Genomic DNA, 18666 nt, shown 5'->3' with positions numbered 1-18666 from the left:
CATTTTTCTGACAGCATTCGTTACTTTGCAGATTTACATTATTATAAAACATATGGCCAGTTTATAAGGTATAATACCTTGTTATAGATTAAACTTCCATGTCATTTATAAATCACTTTAGACCGAAATGTTGTATTTTTCTTCTAAATAAATGATTGCTTGCGTAATTGTCAGTGTGCGGGATATTCTCTAAAAAAATTTGATCTGCTACTTTTGATCATATCCTACGCACCTGCCCGACAAAAGAGGTGTGCAAAAAAGCTTTCCTACGTTGCATTTATAAATCACTTAAAATTAGTTCCATATTTGTTGGAGATACACCATGAAAATGCTGTTTATATGTTTATGATAGTAATACTACTACTACTACTGCTAATAGTAATAATAATAATAATAATAATAATAATACAATAGAAACATTCTGGAGTACTTTTGATAGATCTAGCCTTATACCTTTGTACTTAAGTATAACATCAAATGCAGGACTTTATTTTTTGGATTGTGGTAATGCTACTTTTACTTTAGTGAAAGATATCAATGTGAATAGTCTGTTCTCAGACAGTGCAATGGCCTTTTTACACAAATACAATGTGAATGGGCGCAAGAGGTCACATTATAAACACAAGGACACTCTACAAGGACATCACTACTGAGTTGGCATTCTTAGGAACAACTTTAAATTAGTCATGACTCTGATTAATTAAATAATTAATGTGTTTATGTTGAATAACTGTAGAGTTTCAGTCCTTTTACCTTCTTTCTTTTCAACTCCTCAAACGAAGCCCAAACTGTATGCTTTAGAATTCAGTATTCTCTCAAGAATGCACAAATAAGACTTCATAAAGCCAGATGTTGGTGCTTTGAGACAAATAGAAAAGGCAAATTCATTGGTTTTCAGCTAGCCCCACCCAGTGTGCTGCAGACTGTACAACACTATTTTTTGAGCTCATGAGCCTTCTTCTTCTTTTGCTAAAATATGAATGGTCTTTGTTAGAGTATTGTTCTTTCTTCAGGCGTGGCATTTGTTTCTGAATCAATGATTAGATTATCTTTCAATAATAAAAAAATGATTAAATGTTACTCATATACTCTCATATACTCATATATATAAATATATATATATATATATATATATATATATATGTGTGTGTTTGGGGTCTTTTATTTAATTTAAAATAACAACATATAAAATAACAAAACACTTAGGGTGCAAAGCATGAGGCAACTTTTACTTACAGTTACTTGTTTTTCTTGCAATTTAACAAAATTCTCATTAATGTCCATTCAGCAAGACAATTATAGCATGTGTGTTTACTCCTCAAGATGATTTGATTACACCCTTACAGCAGACATGTTAAAACAAAGTCTAACTGACACTTCAAAAGGCTTACTTTTTATTTTGAACCCACCCTCCCTCTTCAGTTTCAGCATTTGCCAAGAAACCAAAGACTCAGGAGGCAGAGGAGGGGTCCTCTGTGGTCTATGAAGCAGAAACAGAGAAGCCTGATGCTAAAGTAAAATGGCAGTGCAACTCAAAGGACATTGCCAGTGGCGACAAATATGTGATCACAGCCGACGGAAACAAGCACTACCTCGCTATAAAAGCTATTACCAAGGAAGATGCCAATGTCTACGCGGTGATAGCTGGGGGGTCAAAGGTCAAGTTTGACCTGAAGGTTGTTTCAAAGCCAGGTACGAGACTTTGATCCTGCAGCTGTGTGTTTGAGGTCTCTGTTGGCTCACCTACTGGCTACGTCGTCACAGAGCACAAAGCAAAATAAAGCACTCAATGCAGAAAACCACTGAGGCAGTAAATACTTGATGCACTGCATGCACTTAATGTTCTGCACATGAACTCACATTCTAGACAGTGACTGCTCTCTGAAACAGCTTTGTGTGCTCTGTCTTTAAGAAGTGTTTGCTCTTAAAGGAATGGTTTGACATTTTAGGAAATACGCTTATTAGCTTCACATGCAGAGAGTGAGATGAGAAAATTAATACCACTCACATATTTGTCTCTCAAATGTCAGGGTGAAACCAACAGACAATTGTCTTAGCTTAGCATAAGAGAAAGCAAGGGGAAACAGCTAGCCTGGCTCTGTCCAAAGGTAATAAAATCTCCAAAAAACATTACGTAAAACCTTTGATGAGTATTTTTTCTCTCTTTGTATGAATTAACTATGAATACTTGCAATACATTTTTTATGTGCATGATTCCTATGTAAAGTCTACGGGCCAGCAGCAGGAGAAACATTAATACGCATGTGTGAAATGGGCCACACAACGCGGAAGTAGGCTAAACCCTTTTGGGCTTGAAGTTTTATGCTAAACAAACAACATGTTCAATGTGCTTTGGTGTTGGATTTTGTTACCTTTGCACAGAGCCAGGCTAGCTGTTTTCCCCTGCTTCTAGTTTTTATGCTAAGCTAAGCTACCTGTCTCCTAGTTGTAGCTTCATATTTACCATACAGACAGGAAATTTCCTAAAATGTCAAACTATTCCTTTAACGATCTGGATATTTGCAATCACTGACTTAATCACAATCATTTTGTCCAGCACTTTACACTGTTCTGTATGCTGCAATGACTGTGTGCTGTAGCGGATCACAGAGCAACGTTTGTGCCATTAGCAAGGCCATTAGTCTGTCAGTGTGACCCGCTGAGGTCGTTTGTTTGGATTTGATAAGGTGGAAACAAATCCTAAAGAAAGGCAGCAGACTAATGGGCCCAGTGTGCTACAACAAGAGACGTCCTACAGCTGTCTGTGGCTCATATCATAGCCACCCGTACTCTGTCTGCACGGAGACCTTGACCCTCACACCAGCACATTATTTCCTCATGAGTAACCACCACTTGACTGGCGCTCAGGATAGGCATGAGAGGCAGCTGATAACACATGGAAAATCGTCCAGCCATTCAAAGATGATAAGACATAAGAAATATTTGAGCGATACACTGTTATCTCTGTTATTAGTTGACTTTACTAGAAGTTTGCATGGAAACCCGTTGCCTTAAACCATCTAAGTTTTTACACAAGGTGAAACTTAATGACAGAAACTACGCACTATAGCTTTAAACATGCAAAGAAACACAACAAATATAAAACATTAGGCTACTTACCAGTACTAACAAATAATTTGTTTACATAAATAATGTTTTTCCTTCATGACAGTGTGACTTTAAGAACAATTCATTCAACACATCTTTTCAAACAAAATGGTAGGGTAAATTATACACACAAATCATTGTAATTTTCCAATGTATTGTACTGCATGATAAATTCACTTAGGGAACAGAGATACTAGTTTCCAATCTCTGTATATGCCATTAATCACAGTCTCACTGTCCAGTTCCCATCAGTCCCCACCTGGATCTCATGGTACAAGAATAAATGTAGATAAACATGGACACTAAATCAACCATACAAAACTAAAACCCAGATAACATAAATGCACACCCAAAACATTAACAGAACATTATTAAAGTGCACTTTAGCTAGGACAGAAACCGTTCAGAACATATTTTCTTTTTGCCATGAGCCTTTGCATCGCTTCAGAGCAGAACAGTTCAAATGACCCCGCCCCTCCCATACAAAAAACTTCAGATCCTGTGCACTGCATACTTAAGATGATTATTACAAACAACTAATGTGATTTAGTAATGAATATGTTTTTTAACTAAACATGAGAGAATAAGTAGTGACCACTAAAAAGTTTAATTACAACTAAATCTGGGTTTAGAGTGAAGATGTTCACCAGAGAATATTTTCACTTTGACAGAACAGTGTTTAAAAGAATATCAAATAGATTAAATTGTATAAAAAAAAATATATATATATATAAATTTCACAGATTATGTGCCTTGGTACACAAAATATTCACATATAAAATCATTTAAAGTTTTGCTTAAAATAAAGAGAACGAAAAACACAATTATGCTTTCTATAATAATAAATAATAAATAAATAAATTATGTTTAGTACATAGGTCATTTGCCTTTTTTGGAGCTGATTACTTGTTAATAGGGGTAAAGCGCACAGACCCAATATTGTTCTTTGTACCTCTTACTTGTGACTTGTTAATCTCTTTGGTGATGATGGGAACACAGCTGAGGGGCCTGCTGATGCACCTGGGGAGTCCGGTGTAGAACCAGAACAGGCTCCTGCTCCGCCTGCAGCAGCACCCACAGAGGACCAGACCGCTGCCCCAACACATGATGCTCCTCCAGCTGAGGGTGAGTTACTCAGTCCCTTTCCTTTGTTCAATCATTAATGTACATCATACTGTCCATCACAATATCATAATCTTTGAGTTAAGCTTTTCCTGAAAACGAAACACTCAAAAACATCACATAAATATACATTAAAATACATGTTTACACAAAAGCCATTGGGCTTACCTGCCATACGTTTATATTGCATATTCTATTTTTTGACACATATCCATACAGTACTAAATGGTTGCTTGGTTTGCTTTTTGATTTCTCTTGCCACTGTATGTAGTGAAAGAAGTATCTTGTAAACCTGTGTGAGCTGAAGAACCCTTGGGTGTATAACATTTATAAAACAATTTTGTCATACACCCAATTTGTCACCTTGAAATAACCAGCTTGAGTCTGCCAAATGAAAAAGGTTTTCATTACCTGCTTTAATTTTTAACGTACATTTGAATTAAACGGTTGATTTTGATCCCTCAACTTCGTGTTGTGGCATTTTGCTCTGACCCTGTTGGATTATTCAGACGGACAGCCTCCGGACACCAGACAGGACCTGATTGGACTGTTCACAGAGAAACCCCAGAGTGGGGAGGTCACTGTAGGTGAGTGGCTTCAAATGGGAAATAATCTAAACTAGGTGTCAATTATCCCTTGCAGAAAGTTGCATGATTATGAGGTGGGTGTCACATTTTGTGCAATAAACTGTTCACCTCTTAACAAGGTTTAACATTAGTGTTGTTATTATTATATGTTTCAGTTCAAACACTGAGCTGGGCAAGGTATTGTGAAATTTGAAGAGAAAGCGACATTTATGGAAATAATATTAAAGTGCTATAAATATAATTGGTGCTTTTAATTTTAAAACTACAATTCATCCCATATTGTTGATAAATTCAGTTTTTTTTACTTTCCCAATATTTGGGGATATATATATATATATATATATATATATATGTACGTCCTAGATCCAACTGATAAAATATATGGCACTTTATGGCAATATATAACATTATATCCATGCTTCATTGGATATCAGAATCTGAAGGATAATGTGTTGATTCACATGACAAATTCATCTTTTGTACAGGTGAAAACATCACGTTTGTGGCTAAAGTGAATGCTGAGTCATTGCTGAAGAAACCCACCATCAAATGGTTCAAAGGGAAGTGGATGGACCTCGCCAGCAAGTCTGGAAAACACCTGCAGCTAAAGGAGACATATGACCGCAGCAGTAAGGTACTGTAGACTATTGCTGCATGCACTAAAACAGAAACATATCCTAGAGGTCATATTTTGATGTCTTAAGACACATAATATATGTGTGATTGTATTGCTTTATTTAAAGAGCCCATGGACAATTGCCCATGATATCTATTTTGGCATTAGACTAAGTTAAAAATTGCAATATGTAACGTTTTACTTTGAGGCAACAAAGGTGTTTTGCAAGTCTTGGCCTTCTAACCCTCAGTTTTGCAAGCTCTTGCCTCAGTCACTCATCCTGATAACACGATACGGCAGGCACGCTTATCCTAAGCCTTAGAGGTAATGTTTTGGGGAGACTTTAATTTAAGAATATCAGAACAAGATGGAGAAACAAACCTTTACAATGACTAATAATGTAATACATATGAAGCATATGTACAATAAGGTTTTGAATCAAAGATGTTCTCACAAACCTCACACTAGCCTTCTCACATCCCTCCTCATGCATGTGGTTGCAGGTTTACACGTTTGAGATGCAAATCATCGCAGCCAAGCCTAACTTTGCTGGAGCTTACAGATGTGAGGTTACATCCAGGGACAAGTTTGACAGCTGTAATTTTGAGTTGGCTGTACATGGTGAGAGGGCCTGTTGGTACATGACAGATTCTTTGTGGCACTCATTAATGTTGCATCTATCATCATTTCAGTCACTTACATGATTCTCTTGTATTTCAGAGGCTTGTGCTGCTGAAGGGCTCGACATAAGAGCAGCTTTTAGGCGCACGTAAGTTTATAAGACTTTATTACTTTGTATAAAATACAAAATATCTTTGGTCACATTTAAATTGATTATATGCTGATTGATTAGTTTCCTTTTTTGCTATATTAGTTTCACATTAAGCGTTTGGCTGCCCGGCTAGTATCGCACAGCTATAAAAGTCGACCTGGGTTTCTTTTCTTTACAGTGCAAGAGCAAACCCTTGTACCTTAGATACTGAAATACTTGATCAGTTACAAATACAATTCATACAGTGTTGATTCATACTATCATTTTAATATTAAATACATATACTGCTTTAAATTGATTTTATTTATTTTATTTATTATTTTAATTTGGAATTATGGATTCATATGAAGAGTAGGACTATATGAAAATTATACTTTATTCTGCTCCAGTGCTTCTTCAGTTTTTTTTGTTTTTGTTTTTGGCTTCAGCTATTTAATACCTGCTAATCTCAAATGAGATAATTATGTGATAAAAAAGACACCAAACTACTGTAAAGTTAAACAAAATTATCCATATTCTGCTATTCACTGCTGTACTCTGTGAATAGGTTTGTTCCAGGACAGGTGTATTTAAATCATATTGTAAGCACCATCCATATTGATATATAATGCATAAACAGCACAGTGATGGGACGAAGAGGTTTTTCTTTTAAATAATCCATGACCATTTAGAGGTTAAAGGGCTGAAGAGTGCTGCAGCAGTAATTTGTGTCCTGATGAGCTGGATTATTTGAAACTTGTATCCTTTAGGACGTCACTAGCCATTTAAGTAGCAAAAAGACATGGTTGTGCATATAGCAAAGTTGATAAGGAGCAGATTGTAACCATTAGTTTGTTGTCAGACTCAATCAACACTAGGTCAGACTTAATATTTATCATTTTATTGGCTGATCAGGATTGAAGAGATTAACACAGATGCCAGACGTCAGTGTTCAGGTGAAATATTACCATGTTTTGTGTAACAAATAACTGTGGAAATGCTAACCTATTAGGAGTGAAGCCAGTAAGAAGAGAAGTGGACCACCATCAAGGTAGTAAAGGGGGTTTGTTGCAACAATGGGGGCTCATATTCCAGCTCTGAGAATTCTGATTGTTAAAGCCTAAAAAGAGAAACCAGGACCAGTATCAGAGACCCTGTCTCTCTCCTGTGGCCTGTCTCTTCTCTAAATCAGGTCAAACAGAACCAGTGTTGTGGATGGTGCAGCCTCCAATCTGCTGGATTTTGAGAGAACGACCACAGAATAAAGACCATGAGAGAGCTGATAGGAATCAAATTCAAAATCCTGGATGTAGTAGCCAACTATAGTAGCTGTCATTGTGTTAACCTTTGACTCAAGCATATCTTGATACCTTGAGATCTGTTTATTAAACTGTTGAGTAACATGCGCTGGTTGCAGCCGTCAGCTCTCTCTGATCTACCCCTGGGTCTCGATCAAAACAGCAGAGCCAGCTGCACAAACAGCTACCCGGCAGAGTGAGCTTTGACGGTGGTTTGATCGTACTGAAAGGACAGGATGTGCTAAGACACACAGGCTTTTCAGTAAATGAACTCTTCCACAGGGTTGCCACATAGAGGAAGTGCAGCTATGGTGTGTTGTAATTTCACCACATAAACCAGAGACTCAGCTTCTAATCCTGCTGTTGGATCAGAAGGCAGGAGACAAGCGCACTTTTTATCTTTTATCCCACTGATTAAAGTCAAACAGACCCTATGGTGAGCTTTGTTTCCTATAACCTTGAGTGTTTTGTATTGTTTTTGCTTGGATGGCTGCTGCTGTTCATGGCTTAGGGGAATAATTGGACATTATGCATTGGCTTTCTTTCCGAGAGTTAGAAAATTGAGACCACTCTCATATGTGTGTGTTAACTTTGACGCTCGAGCCAGGAGGCCATTAAGTTAGCGTAGCAGGACTGGAGGCAGGTGTAAACCTGGCTAGTTAACAGGTGCCCCAGGAGTTCACAGTATCAACCTCACGGTATCATTGTACTGGCTAGGCTGTTGTTACAGCACACAACTCCCAGTAAAACTACAACATGTTTGTATTGATGAAACAATAATGCATTTTATTTATAAAGCACTTTTTTTAAACACTCAACGACACTTTACAAAGTTTTTAAAAGGAAATACACATACTATGACAATTCACACACTAAAACACACACATTGTCAGAGACATAATGAGATGTCAAATGAGACATAATGTGTTTATTAGAAGTCCTAGATAGATTTTGAGAGAGCCAGGCTCGCTGCTTCACCCTGCTTCCAGTCTTTATGCTAGGCTAATGGACTCTCGGCTCTGGTTCCATAGTTAACACACAAACATTGGTATGAATAAATAAGCGTATTTCCCAAAGTGACAACTATTGTTCCTTTAAACATGGCAACACCTGTCTCTCCAGCAAAAACATCTGCCTGTTCATGCACTTCTTTTATCCACCGTTTCCTTTCAGTCTTCAGAATGACTCTGTCCAATCAAATTTCTATTTTGTAATCTTAGAATCTTCTTCTTGCACATTGGAGCATGGGTAAACAGGAAATTATTTATATTGTGTAAAAGCCTAGAAATGTGGATTGGTTTTATTTAAAGGTCCCATGACATGGTGCGCTTTGGATGCTTTTATATAGGCCTTAGTGGTCCCCTAATACTGTATCTGAAGTCTCTTTCCTGAAATCCAGCCTTGGTGCAGAATTACAGCCACTAGAGCCAGTCCCACAATGAGCTTTCCTTAGTATGTGCCATTTCTTTGTCTGTAGCTATTGAGGAGGGGGGAGGGGGGGGGCAAGGTGGAGGGTGGGGGTGTGGCCTTGATCAACTGCCACTTTGCTCATTTGAAAGCCGTGATGTCTCTCTCTCATGGGCAGGCCAAATTCTCTGGGCGGGCAAAGCAAAGAAAGGGGAGGTAACCTTGCTCCTTATGACCTCATAAGGAGCAAGATAGGCAGGCTGGGGGAACGCATATTAATGTTAAAAAACCTCATAAAGTGAAATTTTCATGCCATGGGACGTTTAAAACAATCCATGTCTGTAAAGCATTAACATGTATCTTTTTTGGGGGAGCAATCATGTAGCCTACTGTGCTGTTGTTGATGTTTTGCTGCTGGTGGCTGATGTTTCTGCAGTAGTACCGATGGAAAGGAAGACTCGGGAGAGCTGGACTTCAGTACCTTATTAAAAAAGAGGTAAGCATTTACAAAATCTGACTGTAATTTCTAGACCTTCAGGATAAGGGAACTTTGTTTTTCCTTCCCGCTTTATAATTTGTTTCTGTCTCACTCTCATTCTTCCTGGATCGTCCTGCATCTTCAGAGAGTAAGCTACTTCTGCATTTAGCAAACTAACATCTGGAATGATCGCCTGATAACACTTACCTGCAGGCAAATATGCCTGAGCACAATGATAAGTTAGTGTGACATGATGTGTCCACAGATTTTAACTTGAAAATGAGGTTTGGCATTCTTTTGAGTTTGCAAAGGCTTCTTCAAATCATTTCATTCCTCTGCCTTTGCCTTCTCACTCATACTACAATAACTCCCACAGCAACACTTCTTTACCAATCAGGCAGTTTTTAGAGTTATTTTTCTCTCCCCTCCACATGTTGTTGATGAGCCCTCTTTCTTTGACATTTGCAGTCTTAGCTCAGAAACACAAGTCACCTTCCCAACACATCGAAGAAATCACTTCTGTGCATCAAACACACCATCACCAGATACTTATTGTCCCCTGTGCAAGAAATACAATTGGACACCATGTCAAACCCCAACAAAAAATGAAGTTATTTAGTACTAATACGTGCATGCTTGCTTCCCTGCAGTTTAACCATTGGTAAATTATTTATTTGTTTTAAAGGCATATTTCTAATATGCTGATTGTGTTGCTGTTGAAATGCTGTGTTTTAACATGTCTGGTTTGTTTTGCCATATTTGCCGCTTGGGTTCTACCTTTGAATGAGCAGCAGTTTCTTAAAATCCTCAAATCGGTAAGAAACTGCTGACATGCTGTCTGAGTGTCGCAGGAAAACTTTGTTGTGCATGCATTCATTTGTCAGGATTCAGTTGTTTCAACAGTATTTACTACAGTAGAAAAGAATTAACATTTTACTGTATTTTGTATAATTGTTTTGTTATTTGTGAATAGCAGTATCATGCAAAGAAGTGTGTTGTTTGCTAATGTATATCATTATTTATATATTTTTTACAGTATTCTGTACCCTGATTGTTGATTAAATAGTGCAGGTCAATTACTTTAACATTTAAAACATAATGCTTCTCACTATAGTAATAAACAGCATTTTCTTCACTTGGTCAGATGATTGGCTGAGGTAGAAAAGTTGCTGAGGGCACCTAGTGGACAGGTGAGGTAAAAACACCCAGACTAGTGGGAGGAAGAGAGGAGAGGGAGGATACTGCAGCCATAACTAGCTTGTGTTCCTTCTTTCATTAGTTTTTCATTCACGTTTTTTTTTGTCTATATTTTATACTAAATAGTGTCTCTTTTTAAGAAGTTCATGACCACACAAAAACAATACTGAATCCAAGCAATTATATTGCAACACCTTTTGGTCATGCAAGAAATTATAATTTTTGTTTTTTTGTTACCATCTTAATTATGCCATTCTATATGCTGTATATTAGTAAACACTGTATGAAGTTGACTAACGATCAGTTGCTTATTAGTTATTTATTAGAAATGAATAGTGAATTCATCGTGAATAAAATTGTGAGTAGTAATCTGTCATTTGTATTACCAGCATGTTAATATTACTGTACCTCTGTTATAGCATGCCTCTTTTAGTCTGTATTCATAATGTGAATTCCAGACTAATGTGAATTTCAAACACTAAGTCACTGATTCTAACATCCTTCTCGGGTTGTTTTCCTTGTATTAGAGCCGTGCAGGTGAGCACAGAGCCGGACCTGGACGTGTGGGATATTCTCAGCCATGCGCCTTCTTCAGAATATGAGAAGATTGCTTTTCAGCACGGCATTACCGACCTGAGAGGCATGCTCAAGAGACTGAAGAAGATGAAGAAAGAAGAGAAGAAAAGTGCAGGTTTGTGCAGAGTGTATAATAGGCTGCACTTGATCTAATTCTAACAAAGTAAAGTAAAGTAGACCTAATTGTAACTTGATTATTGTACTTCTAACTTCTCTGAAACGTAGCTTTCCTCAAAAAGATGGATCCTGCTTACCAAGTGACAAAAGGACATAAAATAAAACTGGCCGTTGAGGTCGCCAATCCAGATGTTGAGGTGAAATGGCTGAAGAATGGACAAGCAATTCAACCAACTGGAAGGTTAGAATTTAGGAAAGAGATGGAAACTATTATTACTACTACTACTACTACTATAACCTCAACTCCATAAAACATGCTGGACCTGTACATCATGAAGCATTCAACAAATACAGTAGCAATCCTTGATAATGTCAGTAAACTTTTTTAATTCTCTCTGTCTCTCCGTTGCCTCTGCTTTCATCAATATATGGATGGACTCCATCTTTCATAACATCCCTAGCAAGTAAGTGTAAAAAAAAATCAGTATATGTGCTCTTTTCCCAAAATGTTTGCCATTTCATCAACTTCATGATTTATAGCCCTGGAAAAAAAAATTAGCAATGTGTAATAATCTTACTGGTCTTTGTAAAGGTACATCTTTGAGAGTGTTGGCAACATGCGCTACCTCACCATCAACCACTGCTCCTTGGCAGATGATGCAGCATATTGCTGTGTGGTGGGAGAGGAGAAATGCACCACTGAGCTCTTTGTTAAAGGTATTTTAAGTTTTGAGGAAATTTACAACATAACAAATCCAAAAACAAAACATACATTTTCAGGATTAAGAGTCATAATTCCCCTTCTCATTCTTGTATGCTTTCTGCAGAGCCTCCCATCATGATTGTGAAGAACCTGGAGGATCAGATGGTCATGAAGGGCGAGCGGGTGGAGTTAGAGTGTGAAGTCTCAGAGGAAGGAGCCAATGTTAAATGGTTAGATATTCTTCTTTACACATTCTCTGTAAGGAGTTACATTTGCATGCTATTGGATCGGACATATTAAAAATGCTTAGATATACAATCAATTTGTCATGAATGGATTGATAAATGGATGCTGCCATGTTAATTTGTACTAAATCAAAACAAGTAGAATTAAACCCTTCTTTTCTTACACAGTGTTCACTGCTCAGACACCCAGCAGATGGCATTTGAGTTTGTCATGTCAGACAGAGCACTGTCTTTGTGACATACTGCAAGCTGGACATTTCATCACCTCAATGAAAAGGTCACATCAGCATTCTTGTATGTGTCCCATGTGACCTTTATCTGAAGGAGATAGTTGCTGTAATTGCTTATTGGCTTTTATTTGAGCCCAAAATAGTTAAAACTAGAAGGGCACTTAGAAAGCGCAGACCTCCGCCAAGACCATACCCTATCTCACAATGTTAACGAAAGTGAAATATAATTTGTGTATCCGATGCGTGATTCGGATCCACTCCAAAATGTAATGGGTTCTTCCTCGGGCCATGCTACATCCTTCCACCAAGTTTCATGGAAATCGGGCCAGTAGTTTTTCCGTAATCCTGCTGACAAGCAGACAAACAAAACGAACTGAAAAACATTTCTTGAAACAGTGGCCAAAGGTCAATACGTGGGGAAAAAAGTCTAACGATTAATGTCTAACTTGAGATAAATTTAACATTGCAAAAGGTAAGAAGTGTCATGAAGTGTCATGATCTAAAATTGACAAAAATCATTGCACAGTATGAGTGATAAATGTAGTGTACTAACCTTTACAAAGTACTTCTCAAGGGTATTAAGATCATGTTTCAGGTCTGTGCATGGATGTTTGTTTTTGACATTTTGGAACAGTATTTTGGCTAAGCTCAAAGGACGATTTTCTAGTTTGAGGTTTCCATCAAATCTCACTGTCTTCATTCAGCTTATGGAGCTAACTTCATTTTCATCACAAGACCTAAATGTGGACTTGTTAAAAACAAGGGTTCATATACTGAATGGGTGGGAGATCATAACAACATGAGATGGGGTTGAAAGCTCCAAAATATCAGTATTAACCTTTAAAAGACCTGCACATAAGCTTAATTAGCATGATTTTAATAATGACTATTAGTCATAATTATTCTGGTCGCTGTGTGAATTTCTGTGCAGGGAGAAAGATGGTGTGGAATTAACAAGAGACGAGTCTTTCAAGTATCGCTTCAAGAAAGACGGCTGCAAACATGTCCTGATAATTAATGAGGCCACGAAAGAAGACTGCGGCCACTACAAGGTTAAAACGAACGGTGGCGAGTCTATGGCTGAACTCTTGGTACAGGGTGAGTGTCAGTCTTGAGTGCTGAGTACAGTATGAGTCACTTTTGTCAGTGATAAACGCTCCAAGTGTACATTCTCATACCCTGCCAATAGTCGTGTGGCCTTTCAAGTCCTGGCATGCTGTCTATCTTTGGAGTATAGTGGCTCTTGCATTTGACCGCATTATTCGGCCAAGGTTACTGCTACGAAGTCCACATGCCAGTTAAAGTTAGAAGACGCTGACCATATTTCACCTGAAGTACACAGTTCTACACAAGTGACCCGGTTTCTCTCACTGGTCTGTTTTTTCTGTTGTTTTGTTATGTTGATATAATGTCCCACTTTTTCAATAACTGATGCTACATCACCATGTGTAACCAGGCAAAAAAACAGTATGCTGACACTTGTATTGCTTCACTTTTCACTTTTTGATACTCAGCTAACCTCATATTTCACTTGTTTCAAAAATCTACAATATTCTTTCCATGAGAGTAGAAAACCAAGTCTTTATTTTATATAAAAAACAAATTGTGTGTGTGTGTGTTTTTTTAAGTAGGTTTTATTTTATTTCTAGATGATAGATTTTCCTCTAGTATCAAGTCACAACAGCCTGGTGATGCTGATGAAAGATCTGTACTGGGCACCTCAGATCTTTCTAAGTGTCCAGATTTTGATGTTTTTCATTTTCAATAATATGATGGATCTTAGTGTATTTAAGACATGGCATGTTTTGCAGTTGAAGGTTTAAGGTGGATAAATATGCTTAATTTCAATCTACAGGTGATCTAAAAATGATGGATGGGGACGGTTCAAACTCACCCGTACATGGACGTAGGCAAAATATATAAACCCCAGCTAGTTTCACCCTCCTTGTTACCACCGCGTAACAATTTCATCTTACAGTAGTACCATTATCTCACAGAGCAGAAGTATTCATTATGAACAAAAATCATTACATGACAGGCATCGATGTTTGGTCATAATTAGAATTTTCTTGTAGAAGCTGTGATTTATGTGATGTGTGTGTGTTGTGTGTGTGTGTGTGTATGTGTGCTCAACACCTCAGTCAACAGCAGAACTCCCATTGTAGTGTCATTCCCCCTTTTTTCGCCATCCCTGGCAGCGAGCTGACGTGACACTCCTGTAACCTTTATGAGGAGTGAAGTGTAACTTATCTCGCCCAGATAACAATTCCTTTGGGATAACTTTAATAACTCCCGTGTACATTTTTTCTTGTGATATACAGTAATAGCCCGAAGCTCCTGTATCTGGTCTTTCCTCCCACTTAATTTCTACATTCTTCCAATTAACTATTCCATTTGTGCCTGTTGCTAAGATACAACACACAAGGGCCACACAAATATAATGAACACCCCACGCTCAAACATATTATTACTATATTATCCTCACATACAACAGCTGCACCTAATTTATTATCATTTTATCATCATCATCTCATTGCATCTTTATTCCGCTGTCTCGTACAGTAGAGCCTCCTCTGAAGCCTGAAGGCCTCGATAGTTTCCATTATCTGCCATCTGAGCTTGTGTTTTTTCTGACTGTGTAGAGAAAGACCTGGAGGTCTACCAGAGCATTGCAGACCTCACAGTGAAGGCAAAGGATCAGGCGCTGTTTAAGTGTGAGGTGTCGGATGAGAATGTGAGGGGAACCTGGTACAAGAATGGTGTAGAAGTCAAGCCCGATGCCAGAATAAATATCACCCATATTGGCAGGTGAGGACGCTTTTGCACCTGCTTTAAATGTGCTGCATACATTCCTCAAAACCATAAACTGAACTGAAAAACTTTGACCTTTTTAGGATCCACAAACTGACCATTGATGAGGTCAAACCAGAGGATGAGGGAGACTACACTTTTGTGCCAGATGGCCACGCCTTTAACCTTTCTGCTAAACTCAACTTCCTGGGTAATATTGATGCTTTTGCTTTAACACTTCAAAATTAACATCACGTATAGTTTGACAAGCTACATTTTTACTTAAACAATTCATCACTCTCTTTTTTTCTTGCTTTCCTAGAGGTGAAGATTGATTATGTACCGCGCCAAGGTACCCCAAACTTACTCTCTTGTAGTTAACCAGATGAAATTCAAGGATGTGTTCCTTTTAACCATTTCTCTCCCTCTATAAGATCCTCCCAAGATCCACCTGGACTGTATGGGTCGCACTGCCGAGTCAACCATTGTAGTGGTGGCTGGCAACAAACTGCGTCTGGATGTCCCTATCACTGGAGACCCTGCACCCACAGTGGTCTGGACCAAAGGAGAGAGGGTAAAACACACATATAGACTTGTGTTATTAATCCATTATCAGCCACTAACAGCCTAATTCAGTGATGCCAACCTGCATACTGATCTTTCAGTTGAGGAGAAAGAGAGGGTTACACATCCTCTCTTTTCTCTTTGGCTTTTACCGCTTTGCTCTGCTCAAATGTAGGCTAGTTCTGTAAAACCTGACGGAGAGAAGAAAGAAGGGCCGGCATCCTCTTGGACACTGAACGATGGGGAAGTAAGTGTGCATGTCTTGTATGAATATATACATGTGTGCATGTTTGTAGTAGTCTGAAATCCAAGTCAGTATGTTGCCAGCACTGTTTTTCAACTTTTACCCATGTGTGTCTTTTAAACAATAAGCTTACCACCTCTTTGTCCTTGTTTCTACAAAAAAAAACATAGGCCCATCTGAAGTATATTGAATGTATAAATATAGCCAGTGGAGAAGATGCACCCTATGTGCATTTCACCCTGTGTAAACTTGCAACTGCGTTACCACTTGACTTCAAGACACGAAAAAAAAAATGATCCTGCGGCTTGACTTAACAGGTTGTGTGTTATACTGATTTACTGCTTTAGGAAGAAAGAACAGGCTTCAGCAGCAACAACAACAAACAGATGCAGACTAATACATGAAAAGCACCTTCTCCAGTGGCTTGATGTACATGCGTAATTTTCTTTTATGTCTCAGTTTTACATAGCATTAAAGTGCCCATATTATGAAAAAAACATTTTTTCTGGGATTTGGGGTGTTATTTTGTGTCTCTGGTGCTTCCACACACATACAAACTTTGAAAAAAATCCATCCATGCTGTTTTGAGTGAGATACGGTTTCTGAATGTGTCCTGCCTTCAGTCTCCGGGTGAGCTGTCGGCTCGGACTGTGACGTAACAATCCGAAATGAGCTGGCTAACCACAACCGTTAGCTCATAGCGTTAGCGTTAGCATGCTACCTCGTCCTCAATAGCAAAGCACTGCTACAACACACACAAGTTCACCATAATCTACAAAAGAACTACTTACGTGCGCCCTCATTTAGAAGTCTCCCAGTTAATCCTGCCCTGTAACTGACCAAAGTTGGAGAAACAGCCTTTCTTTTACTGTCTCTAGAGTTAGCTAGCTGACATGATCTACATCTGAGCTACTGCGCATGTGCAAGTGCAATCAAAGATAGTACAGAAGAAGAAGAAGAAAATAGGTCTCACTCAAGCATTGACATATATATATATATATAATGGACCAATAGACCCCGTTGCTCTGGACGGAGACCAGTGAAGGCTATTAGAAGCACTTTTCCGGTGATCTCTTGCTTTACTGCGCAGCCTCCAACTGACAGAGACAACGTAAATGTGACGTGAGCAACGTGTCTGAAAGTTGTAAGTCTTCTGGTAGCTGTGCCAAGAGAAATCTCAATCATTCCCAATCTTACAGAGACGGAGAGCGTAGGTATATGTAAGGAGATAACATAAGCACAGGCTAATTATTGCTAACTAACATGCTAGTTAACATTAGTAATTAAACCTAAACAGCTAATGTAAGTCGAAACTGCCTGTGAGCTTCTCCTGTACTATACGGTAATTCCTCTACTGTGCGACAGTAAGTCACTTGGTTATGACACAATCGTTAGCCTATTTTTACAAAAACGTCTGCTACGGAGCCATAAAGTGAGGTACAAGGTAATGGAGCCTTTTATACATTGTCGTGTTTCTTTAGAACTAAACAATGGACAAATAGAGTCTTTAAATGCTTCAGATGTAAAGTTATTCGCTGTCAAAGTGGTGTGGCCATAAGTTCAGTGGAATGCTAACGGGAGGTGATCTCTTTGTAGCGGCGTTATCGGAGCCCCGAAAGTTTTGAAGCGAGCTTACCCCCTGCACTCAAGGGGTAAGCTTCGCCTCAGAACTCGAACCTCGATGGCTTCATTTTGTTGCTACAAAGGTATCACCTCTGTTAGCATTCCACTGACCGCCATTTTTTTTTTACTTCACTTGACTGCGAATAACTTTACATCTGAAGCGTTTAAAGACTCTATTTGTCCGTTGTTTAGTTCTAAAGAAACACGACAATGTATAAAAGGCTCCATTACCTTGTACCTCACGTTATGACTCCGTAGCAGACGTTTTTGTAAAAATAGGCTAACGATTGTGTCATAACCAAGTGACTTACTGTCGCACAGTAGAGGAATTACCGTATAGTACAGGAGAAGCTCGCAGGCAGTTTCGACTTACATTAGCTGTTTAGGTTTAATTACTAATGTTAACTAGCATGTTATACCTACGCTCTCCATCTCTGTAAGATTGGGAATGATTGAGATTTCTCTTGGCACAGCTACCAGAAGACTTACAACTTTCAGACACGTTGCTCACGTCACATTTACGTTGTCTCTCTCAGTTGGAGGCTGCGCAGTAAAGCAAGAGATCACCAGAAAAGTGCTTCTAATAGCCTTCACTGGTCTCCGTCCAGAGCAACAGGGTCTATTGGTCCATTATATATATGTCAATGGTCTCACTCTGTAGCTAAAACAGAAACCAGGTGAAAAGAGGATCTGCAGCAGTAAGAGAGAGCTGTGCAGTACAACAAAAATATGGTGTTTTTTGAAAATTAAACCATGTGAACCTATTCTGGTACAACCTTAAAATACAGTTATGAACCTGAAAATGAGCATAATATGGGCGCTTTAAGAGCATGGTAAGCAAAACACTGCATGTGGTCAGTATTCGTCTACGTCAATAAGGTAAGAGCATGTTCTGAATCTTCCAATAAACAGACAAAAGGTCAGAGGACACTGGGCAGTAAGTTTTTCTTTTGTGGAGACTTCATAAAGGGACTCTGTGAAATAATCCTTGGATTATACAATGGAATACA

The 18666-nt window shown here is 38.5% G+C and overlaps 1 protein-coding gene across 6 annotated transcripts in view; it reads left to right on the top strand.

Moving 5' to 3' along the window:
• The window catches only part of mybpc3 (myosin binding protein C3), a 38550-nt gene that overhangs the window by 3262 nt on the left and 16622 nt on the right, over positions 1–18666 (top strand). Inside the window, exons 2-22 of one of the 6 annotated variants that reach the window (XM_039794296.1) lie at positions 1423–1692; positions 4108–4233; positions 4740–4817; positions 5303–5451; positions 5937–6054; positions 6154–6202; positions 7197–7235; positions 9326–9385; positions 9513–9515; positions 10159–10182; positions 11092–11255; positions 11366–11498; positions 11719–11721; positions 11850–11974; positions 12085–12190; positions 13367–13533; positions 15078–15243; positions 15330–15436; positions 15548–15577; positions 15660–15799; positions 15965–16036. In XM_039794296.1, coding sequence (XP_039650230.1) covers positions 1423–1692; positions 4108–4233; positions 4740–4817; positions 5303–5451; positions 5937–6054; positions 6154–6202; positions 7197–7235; positions 9326–9385; positions 9513–9515; positions 10159–10182; positions 11092–11255; positions 11366–11498; positions 11719–11721; positions 11850–11974; positions 12085–12190; positions 13367–13533; positions 15078–15243; positions 15330–15436; positions 15548–15577; positions 15660–15799; positions 15965–16036 — 2129 coding nt within the window. The remainder of the gene's footprint in view (positions 1–1422; positions 1693–4107; positions 4234–4739; positions 4818–5302; positions 5452–5936; positions 6055–6153; positions 6203–7196; positions 7236–9325; positions 9386–9512; positions 9516–10158; positions 10183–11091; positions 11256–11365; positions 11499–11718; positions 11722–11849; positions 11975–12084; positions 12191–13366; positions 13534–15077; positions 15244–15329; positions 15437–15547; positions 15578–15659; positions 15800–15964; positions 16037–18666) is intronic. The other 5 variants (XM_039794298.1, XM_039794297.1, XM_039794300.1 and 2 more) reach the window with 5 other exon arrangements.

This window comes from Perca fluviatilis, chromosome 3 (assembly GCF_010015445.1).
Source record: "Perca fluviatilis chromosome 3, GENO_Pfluv_1.0, whole genome shotgun sequence".
Classification (NCBI taxonomy): Eukaryota; Metazoa; Chordata; class Actinopteri; order Perciformes; family Percidae; genus Perca; species Perca fluviatilis.
The sequence above is the reverse complement of the archived record's forward strand: the minus strand, read 5'-3'. Positions and strand labels throughout refer to the sequence as shown.